The following is a 21,808-nucleotide window of genomic DNA, read 5'->3' on the forward strand; positions in this document are numbered from 1 at the left end:
GGCCCTGCTTGAGCAGGGCAGTTGGACCAGATGACCTCCAGAGGTCCCTGCCAACCTCAACCTTTATGTGATTTTATTTGCTGTGAGTAACAATTCTTACTAATGAAGGCATGTCACCTTGGTTAATGCTTATGAATGGAAAGATGAGACAGCTGCACTATTTCCTACTTTCCTTTGGGTGGGGAAGAGCTGACAATTCCTTGTGGCTTTCAGATCACTTGATGAAAAAAATGTATGCCTTTTCACAGTGAATATACCTTTTTTTTGTTGTTGTGGTAATTATTCATTTTAGTAGTAATTTTTTACTAGTGCAATGATTTAATCAACTTAGAGTGTTTTTCTTTTATAAAATAGATTGCCATTTTTAACTGCAATATTTATTTACTTTCATTCTCTGGTGCTACTTTTGCTTCTAGCATCTAAGTTAATTTTAGTTTTTCATCATTCAAGTTTGAGATGTAAAGAAAGAAATCTCCCTAATTTTTGCTGATTTTGTCTTTGAGAATTAAGCAGATGAACTTACAATTTCTTGTAGGCAGGGTGTAGGCAGCACTCGTGTACATCTAATATGTAATACTATGTATAATAAACCTAGTTTTGAATGGTTAAAGAGACTTCTAATTACCTTCACTTACTCATCCCCACATTGAGCCTTGATCAAACATTTAAACTGCTACGGTTTTGTTACTTGCTTTTTGTTCTAGGTGAAAAATCAGAGGAAGTTAATTTAGATACTCCCAAAATATATGAGCCAGTTTACTCCTTTCATCAGCTGCGGAATTGTTTAAATATGTTTTTACAAACATATAATGAGAATATCCGTGGTACTGGAATGGACATGGTTTTCTTTGAGGATGCTATGATTCATTTAGTCAAGGTACAGTCTTACTGGATTGCCATTTGTTGTTGTTGTTCACTTGCCTTCAGTGCTAGAGCAGAGGTATGCACAAACCAAGGTAAATTACTTCTAAAATTGAAGCAAGTGATTTATTGCTAGCAAATATTTTGTCTGTCACTCTGTGACTAGGTATTGAAACTCAACTTTTCTGAAAATGCATGGGATGGAACTATTCTTTTATATCTATCTTTTATGTCTGATGGGATCATGGTTCTAACTATTCTAACTCTATTTGAACATTTTTTCTTGTTAATTCTTCTGAGGGCTTTTCCTCTCTTTGGAATGAGTCAAATTAAATTCAGGTTAGGACATAATTGGTTGCTTATGAAGGAGTAGGCACAGCAGAGTAGGAATAAATGTAGTCTGAACTTCCCTTGTAGATCCACAGTATGCTCACTTCTTTCAAAATTCCTTTGAATATGGATTAGAGCTGACCATAATTTTTAGCACAGCATAGCTTGATAAAATGGTCCACACAGAGTAGGCTTCCTAGAAAGGACAGGCTTTTTTTCTTTTTTCTTTTTTTTTTTTAAACTAACCCCCCTATTGTTTCTCAGTTGCATGGTGAGGTTATCTGTATTTCTTATCATAAACTGCATATTGGATTGTACCATCCTAACAGATAATGTGATAAATATTAAAAAAAAAGAAAATTAATTATAGTTGACAAACAGACTGCATCTGCAGTTTTCAAAATTTTGAGGTGGATTCTTGCCATTTCACAAAATTATTCCCTTTCTTTTAAGGTCTTCCCTGCAAAATGGATGATGTTCTGCTATGGATTTCTTTATGAAAATTGTTAAATCATCATCACAGTCACTAACAAGTTTCTGATTTATTCCTAGTAAAAAAAAAAAAAACCTATATAGCTCTCATATAAGGATGTAAGAAGAATCTTTTTTTTTTTTTTTTCTTTTCTTTCTCACTGAAGAGCCACCTGTAGTCAGGAATCTCTTCTTTGGGTAGCTAGATGGTAAACAGCTGAAATGTTATCTTAACTTTCACTTGGATAAAATGAATATATAGTGCTTTTTGGATCCCGTATTCTTGAAAGTAGCATTTACAGCTGTGCAGGTCTGAGCTTTATGCATTAGCTATGCTTGAGACAGCTTCTAAGAGAAAGCTAGGTGAGCACAGTTAGGATAATGCCTAATCTGAGCTGACGTAGTATGACTTGAATGAGCAATATCTTAGAGAACAAAACTTCCAATTTACAGCTTGTGTGCCTCTGCCTGGAAAAGATCTAGTAGCCATAATTGAAGTGATCAGCAATATTCTAATGGCGGTGTGCAAAACTATTTTTCTTTCTCTGGTTAAATACTAAGTATGCTTAGAGTAAACTTTCATACTTCATTTTATCTTTCTTATAAAACATTAACCTATGAAAAATAACAAGTACGTTACACTCAATGTGTAAAATGTATGGGTTTAAAGCCACGGGAAGTTGACATGATTATTTTTAATAGCTTGAAAAAGTATGTTAGTGGAAAGGCAAGTAAACAGGTATCCCAGGCTGCTTATTGGCGTGATGGAATTCTAGGGGTATCAGAGGGATGAATAAAGAGAACAGGAGCCGATACTCTGTGTCATTGCTTGTGCAGAGGAGACCATCTGCTAACCAGCTGGTTGGTGTTACCTTGCCTTTGAGAGGCAAGTGGCTCCATGCTATTCTGGAAATTAATGTAGGCTCTTCTGTGTACTATGAGTATCTGTCCACATGCAACTGATGGGGGAACAAGTTTGTCTCCTGTGCTTAAAGGCATATTTTCTCAACATCAGGTAACATCTTCTACCTGTTTCCAGATTTCTTGGCACTGTTTTTTAGCTGTGGACAGTGGGACAGGTGCTGCATGCAGTTCACAGTTAATGCTGAATTGCAAAGGGTCTGTTTGTTTACTTTGCACTACCCTGAATTGAAGGGAAATGTGGAGTGGTAGGTAACTACTGCCTTTTGTTTTAAAGGATAAATAAGAAATGGGAAAGAAAGGGTTATCTACCTGGGAGATGTTCCACTGTGATCAAATATTCATACTAATATTGTGCATTTTTATAATTAAGTAAACTAGAAGCTTAAGAAGTTTGATTATAAAGGCAGTATTATTACCTGCTGCAGAGAATACTGGAGAGTGTTTTTCCTGAATTTAACATGCCTGGGACAACTTGTCTCTGTGGTCACAATGAAGGAACCTGGAGAGATGAGTCTTACTAAAGTTGTCCAGAGGTTATGGTACTGGGGCAATTATTATTTCCTGCCCAATTTTAATAATCTGTCATGCTATGACAGCACATCACTGACAAATCACAGTCGAGATTTACTTGTGCTTTGTGGAAGTGTGAGGTGAAATTCTACTGATAATTGAAAGTTCACAGTGATGGAATCAAGTGGTTGCTATACTATTGGAAGGCTTACATAAAATATGCAAAGTGCAAATATCTGTAGAATATATTAATAGTAATATAGAAACCTTTAATTAAACCTAATATTTTTCATTTGTTCTGCATTTCTAATATACCTTTATTACTGCAGTTGCATAGGATTTTTGGGTGTGTAACTTTTACACATTGTAGCAATAAATGATTGTGGTCTTACACAGATTTCTCGGGTGATTCGCACTCCTCGTGGAAATGCTCTTTTAGTTGGAGTTGGTGGCTCAGGAAAGCAGAGCTTGACAAGACTGGCATCTTTCATAGCTGGCTATGATACGTTCCAGATAATGCTAACAAGGTGAGCATCAATTAAAATTTAAGTAAATAAGTACTTTGTGTTTGAACTCTTCCTGTAAATAAAACAGGCTCCCAGTCTCTGCAGTGGGAGAAAGAACAAGCTTACCATAGGCTGAGTACTGTTGTGTAGAGTAGAAAGACATGAAAATTCTTTGAGACTTACTGAATTTCATTGATTTTCTACAATAAATCTGAGTTTTTACCATCTTTGGAGCAGTAAAACGTTTTGTGTGTTTCACAGAATGAGAAGGAATATTGGCAGTGTCAAGTTATCGTTGCTCTCTGTCTTTATGTAGTACAATAAACTGTACTGAAAGTATTTGTAGGTGTTATCTCTCCATAGTGTCTTTAGAAGTTTATCTTGTAATATTTGAAATAACGCCTGTGTGAGAAGGTGGAATCCTCATCCCTGCCCATTAATTTGGTAGATCTTATGTATATGTCAGTGTTTTGACTTTCTTTTCCAAGTATATCTTGCCTTATTTCATATTGTTCAACCCCCTGTAGTTTCATTTGGAGTAACTCACAAAAGATATAAAAACTAAGTTATAAATCCTTCTCTGAGTATTTTAGAATGAGTGCCTCCCAAAGTGTCTATAGGACAAGTTAATTATCAGGAAATATTTTCGGCACTCAAATAAAATGTCATTGTAGAGAGGCTAAACAATTTTAATTCTTTTGCAGCTGTGTTGGCTGCAGAAGAAATTGTAGATTAACATGTGGGAATGCCTCGTGGTGAGCGTCTGTCTGAAATAGAAATGAGTTCAGGAGAGATTACAATACAGTTGACAAAACAAGCAGTAACAAATTGCTGGATATCATTCAGGAAGAATTATAAGGCCACTAGAGGGTGAAATGTTGAATTAAGAAAGTGTTGTGGAGCTTCCCACTTAAAGTTGTTTTGGCACCTGAGGTTCATAAGAAGGCCTATATAAAGCCCATGAAAAAAAAAGTCCAGAAAAATCTGGGGAACTCTTCCACCTGAAGGCTTGTATACTCAATGTGTGCACCAGATGAATTAAAGAAACTATCACGAAGAATAAACTGAGTGAAGATTTGAATAAACATGATTTTAGGAAAGACTCATCAAAAATTCTGATCAAACACAATCCTGCCTTACAAACGGCTTGGAGTTCTCCATGTGGGTCAACAAGCAAGTGTAGAAGTGTTATCTGATTGATAAAATCAAACTGTGCTTTTCTAACCTTAAGGGTTTATCTAAAACACATATAATAATTTGTGCCAAAATACCTGTGGGAAAAATTTTGAATCCTTCTTGGATAGAATTGTTTGCCCTTTGTTAATCCAAAATTTCCTGTTCTGTGGTTTCTTAAAGATAATAATTGTTGGATTTTAAATGATTTCATTTAGTTCACCAAGGTAGATGATAGTCATATTGCTAACTCAATGTGTATAACGAAGTATTTTTTTCAGGTCAGTATTTTTGTCTAATTTTCAGTAATTAACTGAATAAATCTTCTAATCATTATTTCCCTCTGCAGTTGAAACAAAAGGGCATAGAATATTTGTGGCTTCTCTCTGTCCATTTCTAATTTTAGTGGTGTCTTTGCTTTTGAAGTATCTTACTTAAACGCATGTAGGGAACCTTATCTTTGTTGTTATGATATCTTTGCCAAAATGCAAAAAAAATCTTCTTAATCATCAAGAAAAAAGTCATAAAACCAATGTATTTATTTCCTGAACTCCTCCCTAGTAATGAGGAACTATTGTACAATTTCTGATTTTTCAAGTCATACATGAGATCATTATGGTTATGTAAGAAACTCTTAATAAAGTTCATCAACCACTTCTCTGTTTTAATTCCCAATGGGCATCCTAGAAACCTCAGCTTTTATTGCACTCCTTTATCCAGCCAGAGAGATCATTCCAGTGTAACCTTGTGTATTGGGTTTGCGTGGCAATGTTTTGGTACCATGGGGGCCTTCAGGGCTGGCTTCTGTGAGAAGCTTCTGGAAGCTTCCTGCATGTCTGACGGAGCCAGTGTCAACTGGCTCCAAGATGAACCTGCCAGTGGCCAAGGCTGAGCCCATCAGCGATGGTGGGGAGCGCCTCTGTGATAACATTTAAGAAGGAGAAAAAAAACTGTTGTGCAACAGCAGCCAGAGGAGAAGAGTGAGAATCTGTGAGAGAACCAACTATGCAGAAACCAAAGTCAACCCATCACAACTTGTCTAATAGTTTTTATGTTTTTTAGTATCTTAGTTTGCTGCTGCTCTCTTTCCTTCTTGTAAAACTGTGAGTGTCACCATTGGTGATGACTTTCACCAGAAGGGCCAAGTAGTTTAAGTTTTTTAATTAGTCAATAAAGTCTAAAGTATCTTATTGCACCCAGCACATGACAAAATCCTGTGAGACAACACCTGTCTGTCTTTCCACTTTTTCTAGCAAAAGAGAAATAAATAGCATGATAAGACTTCAGGTTTGGGGCTGGTTTTGTCATTGTTTTTGGCTTTTTTGGTGGGTTTGGGGTGTGGGGTTGTGGCTTTTTTTTTTTATAATTTTTTCTTTTTATTGATGTGGGAGGTGAAAAAGAGAGCAAGAAAAGGAAGAATGGATTAGGTGTTTAATGTGAGACTTTGAAATGAGCTATGTCTTTCCTCCTAATCTAAATGAAAATTCATGGATTGCGGCACCTTTTGCCTTAAATTCCAAGAGATTGTTTCTTGCTTAAAGTTGCTTGTTCTTTTTCTTTTAACTGGAAGCCCTTTTTAGAAGGAATGACTATTAGTACAGCTGTCCTTTTTTGTAGATCGTACAACACTTTAAACTTGGTCGAAGATCTGAAACTCTTGTACAGAACAGCAGGACTGCAAGGCAAAGGCATCTGTTTTCTTTTTACGGACAATGAGATCAAAGATGAGTCTTTCTTGGAATACCTGAACAACGTTTTATCATCAGGAGAGGTAAGATGCCTTCTCATGATTGTTTTTCTGCTTTTTAAATGTTATAATTCTGAAGTAAAATAACCAAATTTATTTGAATATTCTTTTATATGTCAACAGGCATACTTTCACAAATTATAAGCAATCCATTATACTAGGTTAGAGTGAGACAAAGCTATTGTAAAATAAAGAATGAGCATCATCATTTCATACAGAGAAATTGTCTAAGTCAGACCCTTTTAAATGTGTTCACAAGCTGTCGTGGACCTGAGAATAGCTTAAAAAAAATTGAGACTTGGGGAAAGTCACTGAAGTTTAACAAAATTATCTGTTAAATTAAATATCTCCTTAGTGTGGAATTAGTTTTTGTATGGTAAATTTATGTCCAGAATGGATGGGATGGCATTTATTTATGTATTTATTAATAATTTCAGGAGTGTGTTTCAGAGTAATTTCTACTAGTTATTAGAATATTAAGAGAAGAAAGCAAAGCCATTGTACATGAGTTATCTGTTTTTCACATGGGAGAGTGGGTTTTACCTTTACAGCAAGTTAGATTTCAGTGTGTTTAATGGAATCACTTCAGTAAAAGTTTTAGTTTAAAGGAGTGGGGTGGATCCTAATAACTTCAGTGTCTGAAATGTATGCACCTTCCTGAAATGCAATGTTTTAAATGAACCTTATGCTATATACTCTATTTTGGATCATCTGATAAAGCGTGAAAAAATCTTCCTTTTTCTCAAAGGTGTCAAACTTATTTGTACGTGATGAAGTAGATGAGATCATTAGTGACCTCATACCCACCTTCAAAAAGGAGCATCCACGTAGACCTGCAGCCAGTGAGGTTTTGTATGACTACTTCATGGCCAGAGTCCGTCAGAACCTTCATGTGGTTCTTTGCTTTTCACCAATAGGTGAAAAATTCCGAAACAGGGCCCTGAAGTTCCCTGCTCTCATTTCTGGATGCACTATAGACTGGTTCAGCCGGTGGCCTAAGGATGCTCTAGTGGCAGGTAGGTCTAGGTTTTGGCTTTGCAGATATTTAATTCTCTGATTGGTGGCCATGAAGTTATTTTAATTGCTTTGAACTTTGCCAGCACACTGGCAGAGGAAAGAAACTTGGTTCTAAAATTTGATATAGATGTTTTCTTCTTTAAAGCTTGCTGTATTAAACTGTTGAAATATTTCTAACAGAGGAAAGTCTTTGAACAAAGTTTGAAGAAAAATTCCCCTTGAAGATGGCTTAAACGCATTAGTAAAGAAGGCAACGTACTACTAAAGAAAGAGATTATTAGTGACCGTGCCTGTGATCAGGCATACAGAGGAAGGCTGTGATTACCCAGTCCCTGGTAGCTAGCAGTTAGATGGGTTCAGAGAGAAAAAGCAGTTGCATACTTTGGAGGTGAAAGAATACCAGATCCTTGGCTATACTTTTTACTGAGAAACATGGAATAATGTTAAGAATCTGATGGGAGTTTCAGAAGCTAGGTGAAAGCTGACATAATGCATGCTGATGTTTGATATTGCCTTGTTTATAAGCTAAGAGTTTTTCCTGAGTATTTACTTACATTTATGTTTTTCATTCTTTCCTAAGTATCTGAACATTTCCTGTCCTCATTTGATATGGACTGCACTGCTGATACAAAGAGGGAAATTGTGCAGTGCATGGGCTCATTCCAGGATGGAGTGGCAGAGAAGTGTTCTGATTACTTTCAAAGATACAGACGTTCTACACATGTGACTCCCAAATCCTACCTATCCTTTATTCAGGGATATAAAACCACATACAAAGAAAAGCATGCTGAAGTGCAGACGTTAGCAAACAGGTAAACTGCTCAGTTTACGACTGTCTTTCTGTAGTTTTCTTCCCCAGATAGGTGTATTCTGATATGCCTTGTTTCAGTGTATGGATTGTCTCTTTGCACAGCAAAATGATTTTTTTTTTTTTTTTAATTTCCTAAAATTGTGTAAAGATGTAACTTGATCAAATATAGTTGCTCTTGACATGTAAGTTAAAGACTATTTTTGTAGGGGAAAAGGGTAGTTATGAAGAGTAAGGTGATGGGAAAAAAGGTGAATATAAATTATGCTCATGTATTTGTAATGACTAAAAGAAAACATCTACATGTAATTTCATAATATATTCACAATAGCATTTAATTTACCAAACAGCAACTTTTGTTTTCTTGCTAAACAGTTGTATCTTCCTGATATGAACATGTAAGAAATACCCTTGGCAGTTTTGATTCTGTGATCATAGAGCCTAATTTAGGCTGCTGAGATTTTTACTTGTGGATTATTAAAGTGGTTTTGATATATTAATTCTCCTTTTCAGATACTTTATTAAACTAATGAAGAATGTTTGCAGATTTATCTTCATGTCAGAAATACTCAAATAGAATGTAAAATTTACATTTAGTGTACCAATTGGTATCACCCTTAAAAACTGTCTTCTCAGTTTTGAAAGACTGGTGCAAAGAGCTGGAAGCCTTCAAGAAAGACTCAAACTAGTTTATTTCACTTAGAAACATTCTTTGGCTTCCAAGCCAAATTGAGTTAGAAATCTGTAGTTATGTTATGGGTGAAGTCTTGTAAAACAGAGAGATCTGGTCCTGTTTTCTACCTTCTGATGCCTCAAATGCACCAGATTAGTTCATGCATGTCAATATATTTCACTTAACTTTAGTTGCATAGTCTGAATTTCTTCAGCAGGTGTTACTCTTTATCTGTTCTCCTGTATTTGTTTAGCTGTCCAAGTACTGCTTAGCCTTTGCAATAGCAGCCTCTATAGAGGCCACTTAAACTTCTCTGAAAAGTCCCAAGTGAGGACTTACTTTCTGATAGACAAAAAGCACTGTTGAAGGGGCATTTTAATGCTGAATGAGAAAAGTGTTATTTCAGTGCTATTTTTCTTTTACTCTCTTTTGGTTGGTCTTGATTTCAATATTTTGATTTTATTAACCTTTTCAATATCCTCTTCAGACAAGAAATAGCGATTTGAGATATTTCTCAAGATTCTAGTGATCAGGAAATGCTTTCTGCTGTATAGAACTCAGTCCTTTGAGTATCAAGTTGGAGTTCAACAGGGATGGTGACGTATATGGAACCAACATATAGGATTTTTATGCAATGATAAAGGCATACTGGTTGACTTAGAATTGGGTAAAATTTCAAGCCACAGACTTCATGTAATTCTCTATTGTTCACTTTCTTAATTCTAAAGACATCAGGCATTTGTGTGAAAATTCCTGTACAAGTTTCATTTTTGGTGTAAAACATCTTTTGCTAGTGTTCATTCTGATTGATGTGATTCATTCTATTGATGGAATAATTTGGAAAATAGAGTGTAAATTAGATAGGGAATTACATGCTTCTTATTTTGTTTTTTAACTCTAGAATGAATACTGGACTGGAAAAGTTGAAAGAGGCCTCTGAGTCAGTGGCTGCTCTAAGCAGAGAGTTGGAGGTAAAAGAAAAGGAACTTCAAATTGCCAATGAAAAAGCTGACATGGTATGTACAGCTTTCAAAGTGTATTGCTGTTTGATTTTTTTTCCCTCTTTTTGTTTCTTCTATTTTGAAAAGATTAATCAAGTAAAAGAAAGTTAAATGTTGGAAAAAAGGGATCTTGGAAGCTTATAACAGTGATGCAAGTCATCTTGTTTAAGTTTTCTGGTTCTGGAATTCAATAGATAAAATTTTAGAACAAAAATTAATTTCATTCTTCCACCTAGGTGTTTTCTTTAATATTTGGCGTGTGGCTTTTCTCACATTCTAGGTATTGAAAGAAGTTACTGTAAAAGCACAGGCTGCTGAGAAGGTGAGGGGTGAAGTTCAGAAAGTGAAAGACAAAGCTCAAGCTATAGTAGACAGTATCTCAGTTGACAAAGCTGTTGCTGAAGAGAAGTTGGAAGCTGCTAAGCCTGCTTTGGAAGAGGCAGAAGCAGCCTTACAGGTTAGTACTTGAACCATATATAACATTTTACTGCTAAGAAGACGGGCTTCTTTGAAAATGAATATAAGATAGCATAACTCATCAGTTGACAGAAAATGTATGCAAATAATATACATATTTTGAGGCTTTTTAGGTTCAGTTTTGTTTTCCTTTTTGGTACCTGAGTACCAAACCCAAAATAGGCAGTTTTTCAGAAAAGGGCAAGTTTTAACTTATTTGAAACTATAGTTGATATATTATGTGCTGCAGGTTGATATTAGACCGGTAACTGAATGTTGATACTGTTATAAAACAGCTTGTGTGCAATGAGTGAAGTGCTTTCCATGTAAAAACAGTTATAATTCCATCGAAATATCAACCTCCTGTTTTTGTTTTAAGTTTTCACCAATGCTGATCCACAGTCTTTTCTGCCCTCTTTAAAAAAAATTTCTTTTTTCTTACGAGTTGTGGCAATATCCAGATTTCTCTCATTCACTATGGGACTTCATGACTTTCAACATGATCTTTTTGTAAAGCTTTTTTAATAGAGTGATAACACTCTGCCTATATCATTAGTGGTGAAAAAAGATTAATTTTGTTGAACTTGCCATAGTATTTTTTTTAAAAATCTCTGTTCAGCTCACTGTATAAGAGAATGTCCCTCAAGGCATTTCTGTCATGAGCAGCAGTAATGGGATCTGAGGCAGTGGGATCTGAGGCTAGCAGGGAGCTGGCATCTCAAAAAATAGAAAAGAATGAAGAAAAAACCTGAAGGATAGATAAACCTCAAAGGCTGTTATGTAGGTTTACTGGAAGTTTTTCCTTTCCACTTGAGAGGCTACCAACAGTTGTGATGGTTAAAGGCTATTGTGATGTTCCTTCAAATAAAAGTCTTCAAAATCTAGTATAAATAAATTTTGATGGTTCTTCTGAACGTGTGACTTCACTTTGAGGGAGAGGTGCTTAACAATTTCTGACTGCCATGATTCTTGAAGGGCAGAGTGGAAACATCTAAATGAAGGATTATGACATGACAGCTAATAAGAGTGGAATAAGAAAGCAGGTCTGGATTGTAAGATCCTGATACTTAGCTAAAGGAGAAAGGTAAAAAAAACCCAAACAACCCAAATGTGAGCAAGCATTCTGACAAGAACAACATCCTTGTCTATAAATTGGAGAGACATGGATTTGAAGGATGGACCACTCAGTGGATAAGGAATTGGCTGGATGGCCGCACTCAAAGACTTGTGGTCAACATGTCCAAGTGGAGACTGGTGACGAGTGGCATTCCTCAGAGATCAGTATTGGGACTGGTGCCGTATAACATCTTTGTCAGCGACATGGACAGGGGAATCGAGTGCACCCTCAGCAGGTTTGCCGATGACACCAAGCTGTGTTGTGTGGTCAGCATGCTGGAGGGAAGGGATGCCATCCAGAGGGACCTTGACAGACTTGAGAGGTTGGCCTGTGCAAACCTCATGAAGTTCAACAAGGCCAAGTGTAAGGTCCTGCACCTGAGTCGGGGCAATCCCAGGCATAAATACAGACTGGGTGGAGAATGGATTGAGAGCAGCCCTGAGGAGAAGGACTTGGGGATGTTGGTTGACAAGAAGCTCAACATGACCCAGCAATGTGCACTTGCAGTCCGGAAAGCCACCCATCTCCTGGGCTGCATCAAAAGAAGCATGGCCAGCAGGTTGAGGGAGGTGATTCTCCCCCTCCATTCCACTCTGGTGAGACCTCCTCTGCAGTACTGCCTTCAGCTCTGGGGCCACCAACAGAAGAAGGACATGAACCTGTTGGAGTAAGTCCAGAGGAACGCCACGAAGATGATCAGAGGGCTGGAGCACCTCTCCTATGAAGACAGGCTGAGAGAGTTGGGGTCGTTCAGCCTGGAGACGAGATTGCTCCCGGGAGATCTTATAGCAGCCTTCCAGTACCTAAAGGGGCCTACAAGAAAGCTGGGGAGGGACTTTTTACAAGGGCATGTAGTGACAGGGTAAGGGGCAATGGCTTTAAACTGGAAGAGGGAAGATTTAGACTAGATACCAGGAAGAAATTTTTTACCATGAGGGTGGTGAGGCACTGGAACAGATTGCCCAGAGAAGTTGTGGTTGCCCCATCCCTGGAAGTGTTCAAGGCCAGGTTGGATGGGACTATGACCAACTTAGTCTAGTGGAAGGTGTCCCTGCCCATGGCAGAAGGTTTGGAACCAGGTGATCTTTAAGGTTGCTTCCAACCAAACCATTCTATGGTAAATGCATACACAAAGAATTCTAACTGGGCGGTGTCTGAAGTATGAAAAAAGCACCAGTGTCCTGTGTCCTGTCCTGCATCTTATTACAGCTTACCTTCTGGTTTTGGCTTAAGTTACCAAACCAAACCAAAACTGCTTTTCTTGAAATTTAGGATTCTAATAAACAAAAACCTGATTTTAAGGAAAAGCTACTTTAGCATTATTGTGAAACTTCACAGTGGGGAATGGTAGTTGGGCTTAATCTTGAAATTCTTATGTTTACTATAATAAATTGCTTTGTGACTAAAGGGGAAAGGAAAACTATCATAAAAGCATGCCTATCAGTGTGCATATCTGTATTCTCAGCATGCATTCATTCATTCAGAAATTCCTTTAAGCAAGAAAAATCTCTGTACGGGTCTGTATAGGGCTGCATCTTTCAAAAAAGAAGAATCTCATAATTATGATGGATTTGCAAATTTCCAGCTAGAGATTCCTATAATAGAATTCTACTTGCAATGCAGACAAATGGCTATTAAAATATTTAGTAAATATAGAAGTCACTTCCCAGATAAAAAAAAAATAAATCTATGGTTATTTCACTCAATTTTTTTACATATTTTAGGACTGCTAAATGCTGCGTTAAGAGACAAGTAGGTACAGAACAGCCTACAAGCATTTTTAAACATATAGTGAGATTAATTTTTTAAAGTTTGAGTAAGAATTGCCAAAATTCAGTAACAGTTGCACTTTACCCTGCCATAAAAATGACACATTAAATGCAGAACTAGAAGTAAATAAATAAATAAATAGAAATGAAATGCAGCTCTTTTGCCATAATTTGATTGGTAGCAAAAAAGACTGGGCTGAAGTTCCTAAAGGTCACTAAGCAACACCAGTTAAAGTTTCCAGACAGATATCTGGAAAAACACGTGCTGAATTATCAGGTGCATACTGAACTCAACGAGCAGCAAAATATTGAAGGGAAACAACAGGTAGGCAGAAGGAAGGTGATCAGCATAATCTGCAATAATTTACAATGCCTTTCTTGAAGTATAAACACAAGTAATTAAAATCTTCCTTTATGAATTCCCAGGGAGGCTTGAGCTAAGCTAGAAGCAAGATGTCATAACACCTGCAATAACTTGTTGCTTATTGTTTGTTACTGTCATGTACTCAGGCTGATTAAATTGCCTGTGAATAAGCAAAGTTTCTGATCTAAGTTATGTCTGTTATAGGAGTGGGTCTGCCCATCAGCAGTTACCATTGTTCAGCGGTTTTTTGCTCTGTATGTGGAGCAGTATGCACTACTGCTCAAATCAGTGCTTCTCGAAGGAGACATCTTCAGTAGACTTTTCTGATAGTCCTTTCTGATTCATGATGTACACTAGAGTTACGAGTTAAAGTATTAGATTTGTACCCTGGGCTTATTTGGCTTTACTTAACAGGGCCTAGGTTTACATACATTATTATAATTTATTTTTCTCACAGACCTGCTTCTACAATAGGAACGTTCCAAGTAAGATGAATCAGAAAGTGCAAATCTATACGTGTATCAGGCCTTCTCACTGACTTCCTTAATTGCCCTTCATTTGCCAAATATCAACAGAATGTATTTGCTTTCTATACTCAGTTTCTGGTCAATAGCTTTGCATTTTTAAAAAATAGGTAAAATTTAAAGATGTTTCTGTTTTGTTCTTTGTTTTGTCAAAAGTGTGCATGGTAGTTTTAAGCTTTTAGGTACTGCCGTGGAGGTGGCTGAGCTGAGGTTTCCTAATAGTTGCTAGGAGGTAGTAGTGGAAATTTGGTTGGAAGGTCCTTCTAGCTTCATACTTTTTAGAGGTAAAATTATTTTCAATCAAAAATAATATGAATAATTTTTTCTTCTCCAATGGATTAATACTGTTGGTGAGCTTGTGCTCTATGTCTTATTAAAAAAATAATAACAGTAATTGCTTTACCCTTTGTTTTAAATTCATAGACAATAAAACCTGCAGATATTGCCACTGTCCGCACACTGGGTCGACCTCCTCACCTCATTATGCGTATCATGGACTGTGTGTTACTGCTCTTCCAGCGAAAAGTGAATAATGTGAAAATTGATCAAGAAAAATGCTGTACCATCCCATCATGGCAAGAATCTTTGAAACTGATGACAGCAGGGAACTTCTTACAGAATTTACAGGTTCTTGTGCAGCCTTCTTTTTGATACTTTTTTAATTTAACAAAATAGGGGACAGTGTTTTCTCTGGTATTCATAGGAGAATAAATGTGCAAGGGGAATCAGACGCACAATAGATCTGAAAAGTTAAGGGCTTAAAAATAAGTATGTTACAATGAAATAAACTTGAATCCTTCTGGCAAAGCCAGGTCATAAATCAATTTTAGTTTCTTCGAAGTATGGCAATGAAATTACTTTCAGTGACAAATGATTTAAAGCTTTAAGCATTTGGTTTGAATAGCCATTACTTATCTGTTTCATTAAAGCTAGTAGAAAACATCTTTTTTCTGGTATCTAACTTTTCATTAATTTTTAGCATTGAAACTTGTGCAGTGGCTTGCAAAAGAATAGATAATTATTAGGATGTATAAAATCAGAATTTTTCTAAATTTGGGATTTTCAGCTCCATAGTATGTGTCTAGGGAAATGGAAGAGTAACTGGTAAATAAATACATGTTCATAATTTAAACTAATAATATTATAATTAATCTACTCAAAATAAATTGTACCTTGTCCTCCGCCACTAGATGTTATTATCTCTGATTTCTGCATTTTGAGAGGTTTACTTAATCTGTCTCTGGTCCAACGGGAAATCACAGATGGCAGGCTTGACCAACTTTGTATGGTTGGTAGTGCCATGGATGCCATATATGTTGTATTCACGTTGCATCTACTTGTAAGGATTTTTAATTTACTGAAGGGCTTCAACATTTCATTGCTTTTGCATAAATAGATCTATTTGTATTTCAGGGAACAGTTATTTTTCAAGTTCATCAGTGATGGACTTTCATTATACCTTGTAAATAAAATCTTAAAGAAGACCAAACTTATATAGGCTGTTTGACCATCAAAATAAATTAGAGGGAGAAAAATTGAGAGCTTTTGAGGATAAAAAATGGCAGAGATGTTTTTTGGACAAAAGAGAGGGTCAAAATAAATTCTTGAAATTGAAACACATTCCACTAACGAGATAAGGTAATTTAAAGAGAAGATAGCTTACTTGCCCTTTGAAAGGACTGTCTTGTAGAATGTGTGTTTATGAATCAGAGCTAAGCTTTTCCTTTTCTTTTTGAAGATTGTTAAGTTACTAATTCAGTCTTAAGGAAAATGGAATTTCAAGCAAGGTATCAATGATATTTTGTAGCAACAATTAGCTGTGTAACAGTAATGGATAGTGTAAGATAGTGAAGATCGTAAATGAAAGCAAACTTTTTTCCATTTTGTAAGAATATAGAACAAAGTGGAATGACTTTGGCAAGCTGTCAAAGATACATGAGAGAGAGAACTTCATATTAGCTGTTTGGAAGTAACATTTGTGATCTTCATAGTGTTCTGTGTGTGCTGAAATGCATATACGTATAGTTTACATAAATTACGTACATTATGTATATTGCACTTTTTTTTGTTAGCAATTTCCGAAGGACACAATTAATGAAGAGGTAGTAGAACTTTTGAGCCCTTATTTTGAAATGGTAGACTACAACATTGAGACAGCTAAGAGAGTATGTGGGAATGTTGCTGGCCTTTGCTCATGGACCAAAGCTATGGCTGTGTTTTTTTCCATCAACAAAGAAGTATTACCTTTAAAGGTAAGTCTATTAATCAGTGGGAGGCACACAAAACACCCTTTGGTCCTTCTCCTCCTCACCTGTGTGCGCTTGAGGATTTCATCTGCTGGAAATACAAGCTACCTTATTCCAACTCGTGCATGCCTCTGTAGGAGTTTATTGTCTTGAAAACAGTAATTCTACAGTAAAATATATTTCAAATGAACTACCGCTTTTAAGTTGTTAAAATTATGAAAGAGATTCTGTAGTTTTATGCGTCTGGGAACCTTCTGAATGGGGATGAAGCAGCTATCATCTAGTTTAATTCACTATTACAATTGCTTTACCTTTATAAAGAATTAAGTAGGAAAAACCTAGAGATCTGGGTCTTTTGATGTTCTGGATCTCAGTTCATAAGAAGACTGTACAGAGACTCTATTCATCAGTGTTATTTAGAGAAAAACAGGCCTAAAGACTTGTTAAAAAGTAAGAAAGTAAGTCAGGAAGAACATGTTCAAGCATGATTTTAACACAGAATAGCTTGTATTTTTAATAGAAATGACCGAGAGGGAAGCAAGATTTGTAGTTAGAGGTAGTATCTTTCATTAGGCAAAACATATTGGTTGGAGAAATCAAATATGCTTCTAGTGGCACCAGTCTTTTTTGCAGGCTGGATCAGACTAACTTTTGTGTCAGATAGGGAATGGCTGGTATTCCCACAAGGTTTTCTAATTATTTTTTCTAACTGATGTTAGGCTGTTTAATTGCAACTACCTGCAATAAGAAGTTAGTTTGTTGTAAAATTAAAGGTTATAATGAATGATGAAACCTCTACTGAGCAATTTGATTTTGAAATGTAGTACAGTAAAACTTTGAGGTACATTATAGCAAATGCTTTGAGATGTTGTATGTATGAATACGCTTTTATATTTGTATGCTTCATAGGCTAATTTAGCAATCCAGGAGAATCGCCTAACCACTGCTATGCTGGATCTGGAGAAGGCTCAAGAAGAACTGGGTGCCAAGCAGGAAGAATTAGATATTATGCAAGCAGAGTATGAAAAAGCAATGAGAGAAAAACAGGTGAACTGCTCTTTACAGAAAAGGAGTTGCCACCCCTACTTTAAGGAAAACTTAATGCATTCTCTCAATTTCGCTATTGTTCGTTGGAAAGGGTGTTGATGGACAGAGGATAAGAGATCGATATTATTTGGATACTGCCTCTTTGGATCCCACCTCTTTCCTTTGCCACTGATCCTCTCCTCCCCTCCCTCCTACCTCCTCAAAAACTATTTTGTTTGGATTATTTGTTTGGCACCTACTACTGTAACATTAAGTTTCATTAATGTATGTTATTTGTGTATAATGTATCTCAAATTCCAGGCAGAATTCCCCAGAGTTAACAGGTACCAGACATTTTGCATATCACTTAACATGTATACCAACATGAAAGATAAGAGCAGAAATATTAAAAGGTTGAATCACATTTATCATAGATGTTGATAATATGTCCTGGTGTATTTTTTCCATCCCACTTTCCCTCCTTCTCAGCACAGTGATATAAGTGAGAATATGTTTTTAAGGTGTTGTTTAACTACTGGTTTAATTAGATGTAGAGATTTTCCTGGCCTATCAGATACATGACTGTAAACCATATTTCTTGGCTTATCGTTTTCTCTAGACTTTGCTTGAAGATGCTGAGCGTTGCCGTCATAAAATGCAAACTGCCTCCAGTCTCATAAGTGGTTTAGCAGGTGAAAAAGAGAGGTGGACAGAGCAGAGTAAAGAATTTGCCATGCAAACCAAGAGGCTAGTGGGTAAGCTTTTGTCCACACCTTTGAACTTGGAAGTTAGTCACTTGAGTTGTAATGGGTAGTGAAACTGAAAATACTTGAAATGTCATACTTTTCCTTTGTAGCTTAGCCTCCCTGTCGCTAAAATGAGGGTAATTGTTATTAATTCTCTTGCTAAAGCACTGCTAGGTAAAAAATACAATATGAGACTAAAGTTAATATTTTTTAAAAAATACAGTAAATGTATATACTGCACATGGGCTTTTACTTGTTGTGCATAACATGCAGTGCATACGTGGGACACTGTTATTTTAACTTGACTGATGTTTGTAGGCAGCAGTCCAAAGAGAGTGATATGTTAGCAAGTGCCAATAAAATGTCTATAACTGATGATACATATGGAGGAGAGGAAGACTGATACTCAGGCACTGACTTTTACGTGTAGAAATCAGTATTTTTAAATGCAATTACTAATGTTCATAAAATTTTTCTTTCTTAAAAGTTCATAAGTACTTTGTAATAAAGAATTAATTTATTAGTTAGATCAAGTAAATGAAATTTATCTTGTCCTTTATTGTGTCTGAAGTTTCTTCTCTGACTTTTGCCTTGAAATACTGTAAAAAGCAGATACTGTTGTATGGGCTCTATTATAGTAGATAGGTTGTATTTTATTTGCTGGTATAATATATATATATGTATTATTAACTTCTGAAAATGCATGATACCTTTCCCACACACTCATCATGTTTTTTTTTATAGATAACTTGAAAAAGTCTAAAAAATATTAGTACTCAGTATAAAAATACAGTATCTTCTCCAGTTTGAATCCTACATTCTTACTTCAGAGGTACAAAAAAAACCCCAGCCATGGTGTCATAAAATTTAGGGGGGCAATTTTGAAGTTGACCTGAAGATTAAAAATTGTCACACTTAATACCTCTATAGTGATGTCTGTAGTAATGATTGTAATTGACTTGTTCTTAATTAGTACTCCTAAATAAAGGTTCTTTTCTCCTCCAAAAATACTGTTTAAACCTCTTCTCATGATCGTGCAAGGAAATGGTGGAATTGGTAGCTTATGAGTAAGTTTATTCTGCCATGTCCTGCTTGTGCAGGATCTGGTGTTTGGAATAGTGTTATGTGTGTACGTGTTGGGTTGACCTTGGCTGGCTGCCAGATGCCCGTCTCTTGATTCTTACAGTTGCATTGTAAGGATAAAGCAAATGTGGCATCTACTGAAATGTAGCATTCTCTTGCTATGTAATGAGCCTTGGGAAAAAGGCTGATTTGTCGTCTTTATGGATCAAAGTGTGTTCTTCAGTTACCAACCAAACCACGTAACAAATAGAGAAGGAAGCAGCTTATTCATGAATAGAATTTGCAAAGTTGTAATGGTTTTGTTTTCTTTTTTTCCTTTTTCTTTTTAAGGTGATGTACTCTTGGCTACAGCTTTTCTATCATATTCTGGTCCTTTTAATCAGGAGTTCCGCAGCCTGCTATTAAATGACTGGCAAAAGGAAATGAAAAGCCGGAAAATCCCCTTTAGTAACAACTTGAACCTCATAGAAATGTTGACTGATGTGCCAACTATCAGTGAATGGAACCTGCAAGGATTACCAAATGATGACTTATCCATACAGAATGGAATCATTGTCACTAAAGCATCTCGTTATCCTTTATTAATTGATCCACAGGCACAGGGTAAAATTTGGATTAAAAATAAGGAAGGCAGGAATGAACTTCAGGTAACAGGAATGCTGGTACTTTCATAATCCCTAGAAACTCTTGGCTCACAAAGCATTACAGTTCAGTGATTCAAATAATACTTAGCAAATGCCTTTTATGTAAAATGCCTAGTCTGGATATAAAGGACATCTTGGATATATTTTGGTAGAGTTGAGATTTGGCTAGATATGAAAGTGTACATTTGAAGCTTATTACTACCAGTGACTTGTCTTGTTTAATTAATTTATTTTAATGAAACATAAACTGTTGGAAAATAGGCTGGAGTAATGTCTGATAAGGGCTGAAGCATGTTTGCAGAATACCATAAGCATTAGGAAAAAATCCCAAATAAGTGGTTAATACAGGTTCATATAAATGTTGAAAAATGAAGTTGATACAGCATGATACTTTTATAATCTTTCAATCAGAAATTATTGATAATTTGTGTTGCCTTAGCATGGATGTCAGGTGCTAAATATTTTGCAAATATACAGGTAAGACAGTATTGCAACAACATACAGTCTGAGGCAAGATACACCAATTCAATGCAAATGGGAAAATATGAGAGAGAAAGAAAATCCTTACTTGCTACAATTGTGATTACACCAATAAACCAGCTTTTTTGAAAGATATCCTTGAAAAAGATAAAGAGGAGTTTGAAGGATGATAATAGAGTGACTCTGAGAGTATTACTAGGAATCTACTTTCATTCATACTGATTGGTATCTCAGTGCAGAACCCTTTAATGATTGCCTAGCTAGTTATGTTAAAAAATGCTTATTAGACTTTAACTATGGAGTTATAAGCAAACTAAGCTGAATGTGCTTTGTGTACATGTTGAAAATTAATCGCAATTGTACTGAGGACTACTTTTGAAGCAAAGACTATTTAATAACTTGTTCAACATAACCCCCTGATTTTCAAGCTGGAGGGGGAGGGAAGAGCCTTAATCTTGAAACTGATCTTGCTGCAGTTTGACTTGGGGATGTTATCCAAGATAAAATTGAGGGTGATAAAAGGTTCCTCTGAATTTCTGGTCTAGTTGCACTCATAGGAACTCAGAACTTTAAGTGCTCAGTTCTGCTTTGATTCTACTTTTGTAGTTGAAAAATAGAATTTTGCTTTCAGTGAGATCTGAGAATATGGTAGGCTGATGCTAACTTTTCTGGTGGTCACAGTTTTTGCCTTAATCCTAGTTTAACTGTAGGATCATTGGTTTTGTCAGCAATTTAAATAAAATGAAATAATTTATAAATCTAAACCAAACAAAAATCTTAGTAACTGGACATAATATGTAGGCCCATGATTGTATTTTTAGATCACTTCTTTGAATCACAAGTATTTTAGAAATCACTTAGAAGACAGCCTTTCTTTGGGAAGACCTCTTTTGATAGAAGATGTTGGAGAAGAGCTTGATCCAGCACTTGATAACGTTTTGGAAAGAAACTTCATTAAAACAGGTTCAGCCAACAAGGTAAAAATAAAACAAATGAACAAACAAGTGGAAACAACCTTCCCCCCCTGGCCTCAACAAAAGAACTCCTAATAATTATATGACTGTGAAAGATTAAAATAATATTTAAATTTTATTAATGCTAATACAAAAAATTAGACTTTAAGATCGTAAATAGTTAATATATTTACCTATAGAGTTCCTTATCTCTTTGCTTATGACAATTATTAAAAATCAAAATAATCTGTGAATGAGTCATTTAAAGTGTTCCATAGATATTATCAACAAATTCTTTGTATCAGACATATAATTTAAAGCTGGATTTTTAAGCTTTTGAACAGAAAAATGTAGCCTTTGTTTCTACATGCAGTATCTG

General features: G+C 35.9%; 1 protein-coding gene across 1 annotated transcript in view; it reads left to right on the forward strand.

The window, feature by feature from the left end:
• Nucleotides 1-704: 704 nt before the first annotated feature.
• The window catches only part of LOC104163856 (dynein heavy chain 5, axonemal-like), a gene marked incomplete at its 5' end in the record, with an annotated part of 45,472 nt that continues 24,368 nt past the window's right edge, over nucleotides 705-21,808 (forward strand). The window contains 13 exons of the mRNA XM_009702985.1: nucleotides 705-877; nucleotides 3,493-3,623; nucleotides 6,393-6,546; nucleotides 7,271-7,538; nucleotides 8,120-8,351; nucleotides 9,922-10,036; nucleotides 10,302-10,478; nucleotides 14,675-14,878; nucleotides 16,324-16,503; nucleotides 17,407-17,544; nucleotides 18,143-18,278; nucleotides 19,683-19,999; nucleotides 21,298-21,453. Coding sequence (XP_009701287.1) covers nucleotides 705-877; nucleotides 3,493-3,623; nucleotides 6,393-6,546; nucleotides 7,271-7,538; nucleotides 8,120-8,351; nucleotides 9,922-10,036; nucleotides 10,302-10,478; nucleotides 14,675-14,878; nucleotides 16,324-16,503; nucleotides 17,407-17,544; nucleotides 18,143-18,278; nucleotides 19,683-19,999; nucleotides 21,298-21,453 — 2,381 coding nt within the window. The remainder of the gene's footprint in view (nucleotides 878-3,492; nucleotides 3,624-6,392; nucleotides 6,547-7,270; nucleotides 7,539-8,119; nucleotides 8,352-9,921; nucleotides 10,037-10,301; nucleotides 10,479-14,674; nucleotides 14,879-16,323; nucleotides 16,504-17,406; nucleotides 17,545-18,142; nucleotides 18,279-19,682; nucleotides 20,000-21,297; nucleotides 21,454-21,808) is intronic.

This window comes from Cariama cristata, unplaced genomic scaffold (genome assembly GCF_000690535.1).
Source record: "Cariama cristata isolate BGI_N322 unplaced genomic scaffold, ASM69053v1 scaffold13266, whole genome shotgun sequence".
In the NCBI taxonomy this organism is placed as follows: domain Eukaryota; kingdom Metazoa; phylum Chordata; class Aves; order Cariamiformes; family Cariamidae; genus Cariama; species Cariama cristata.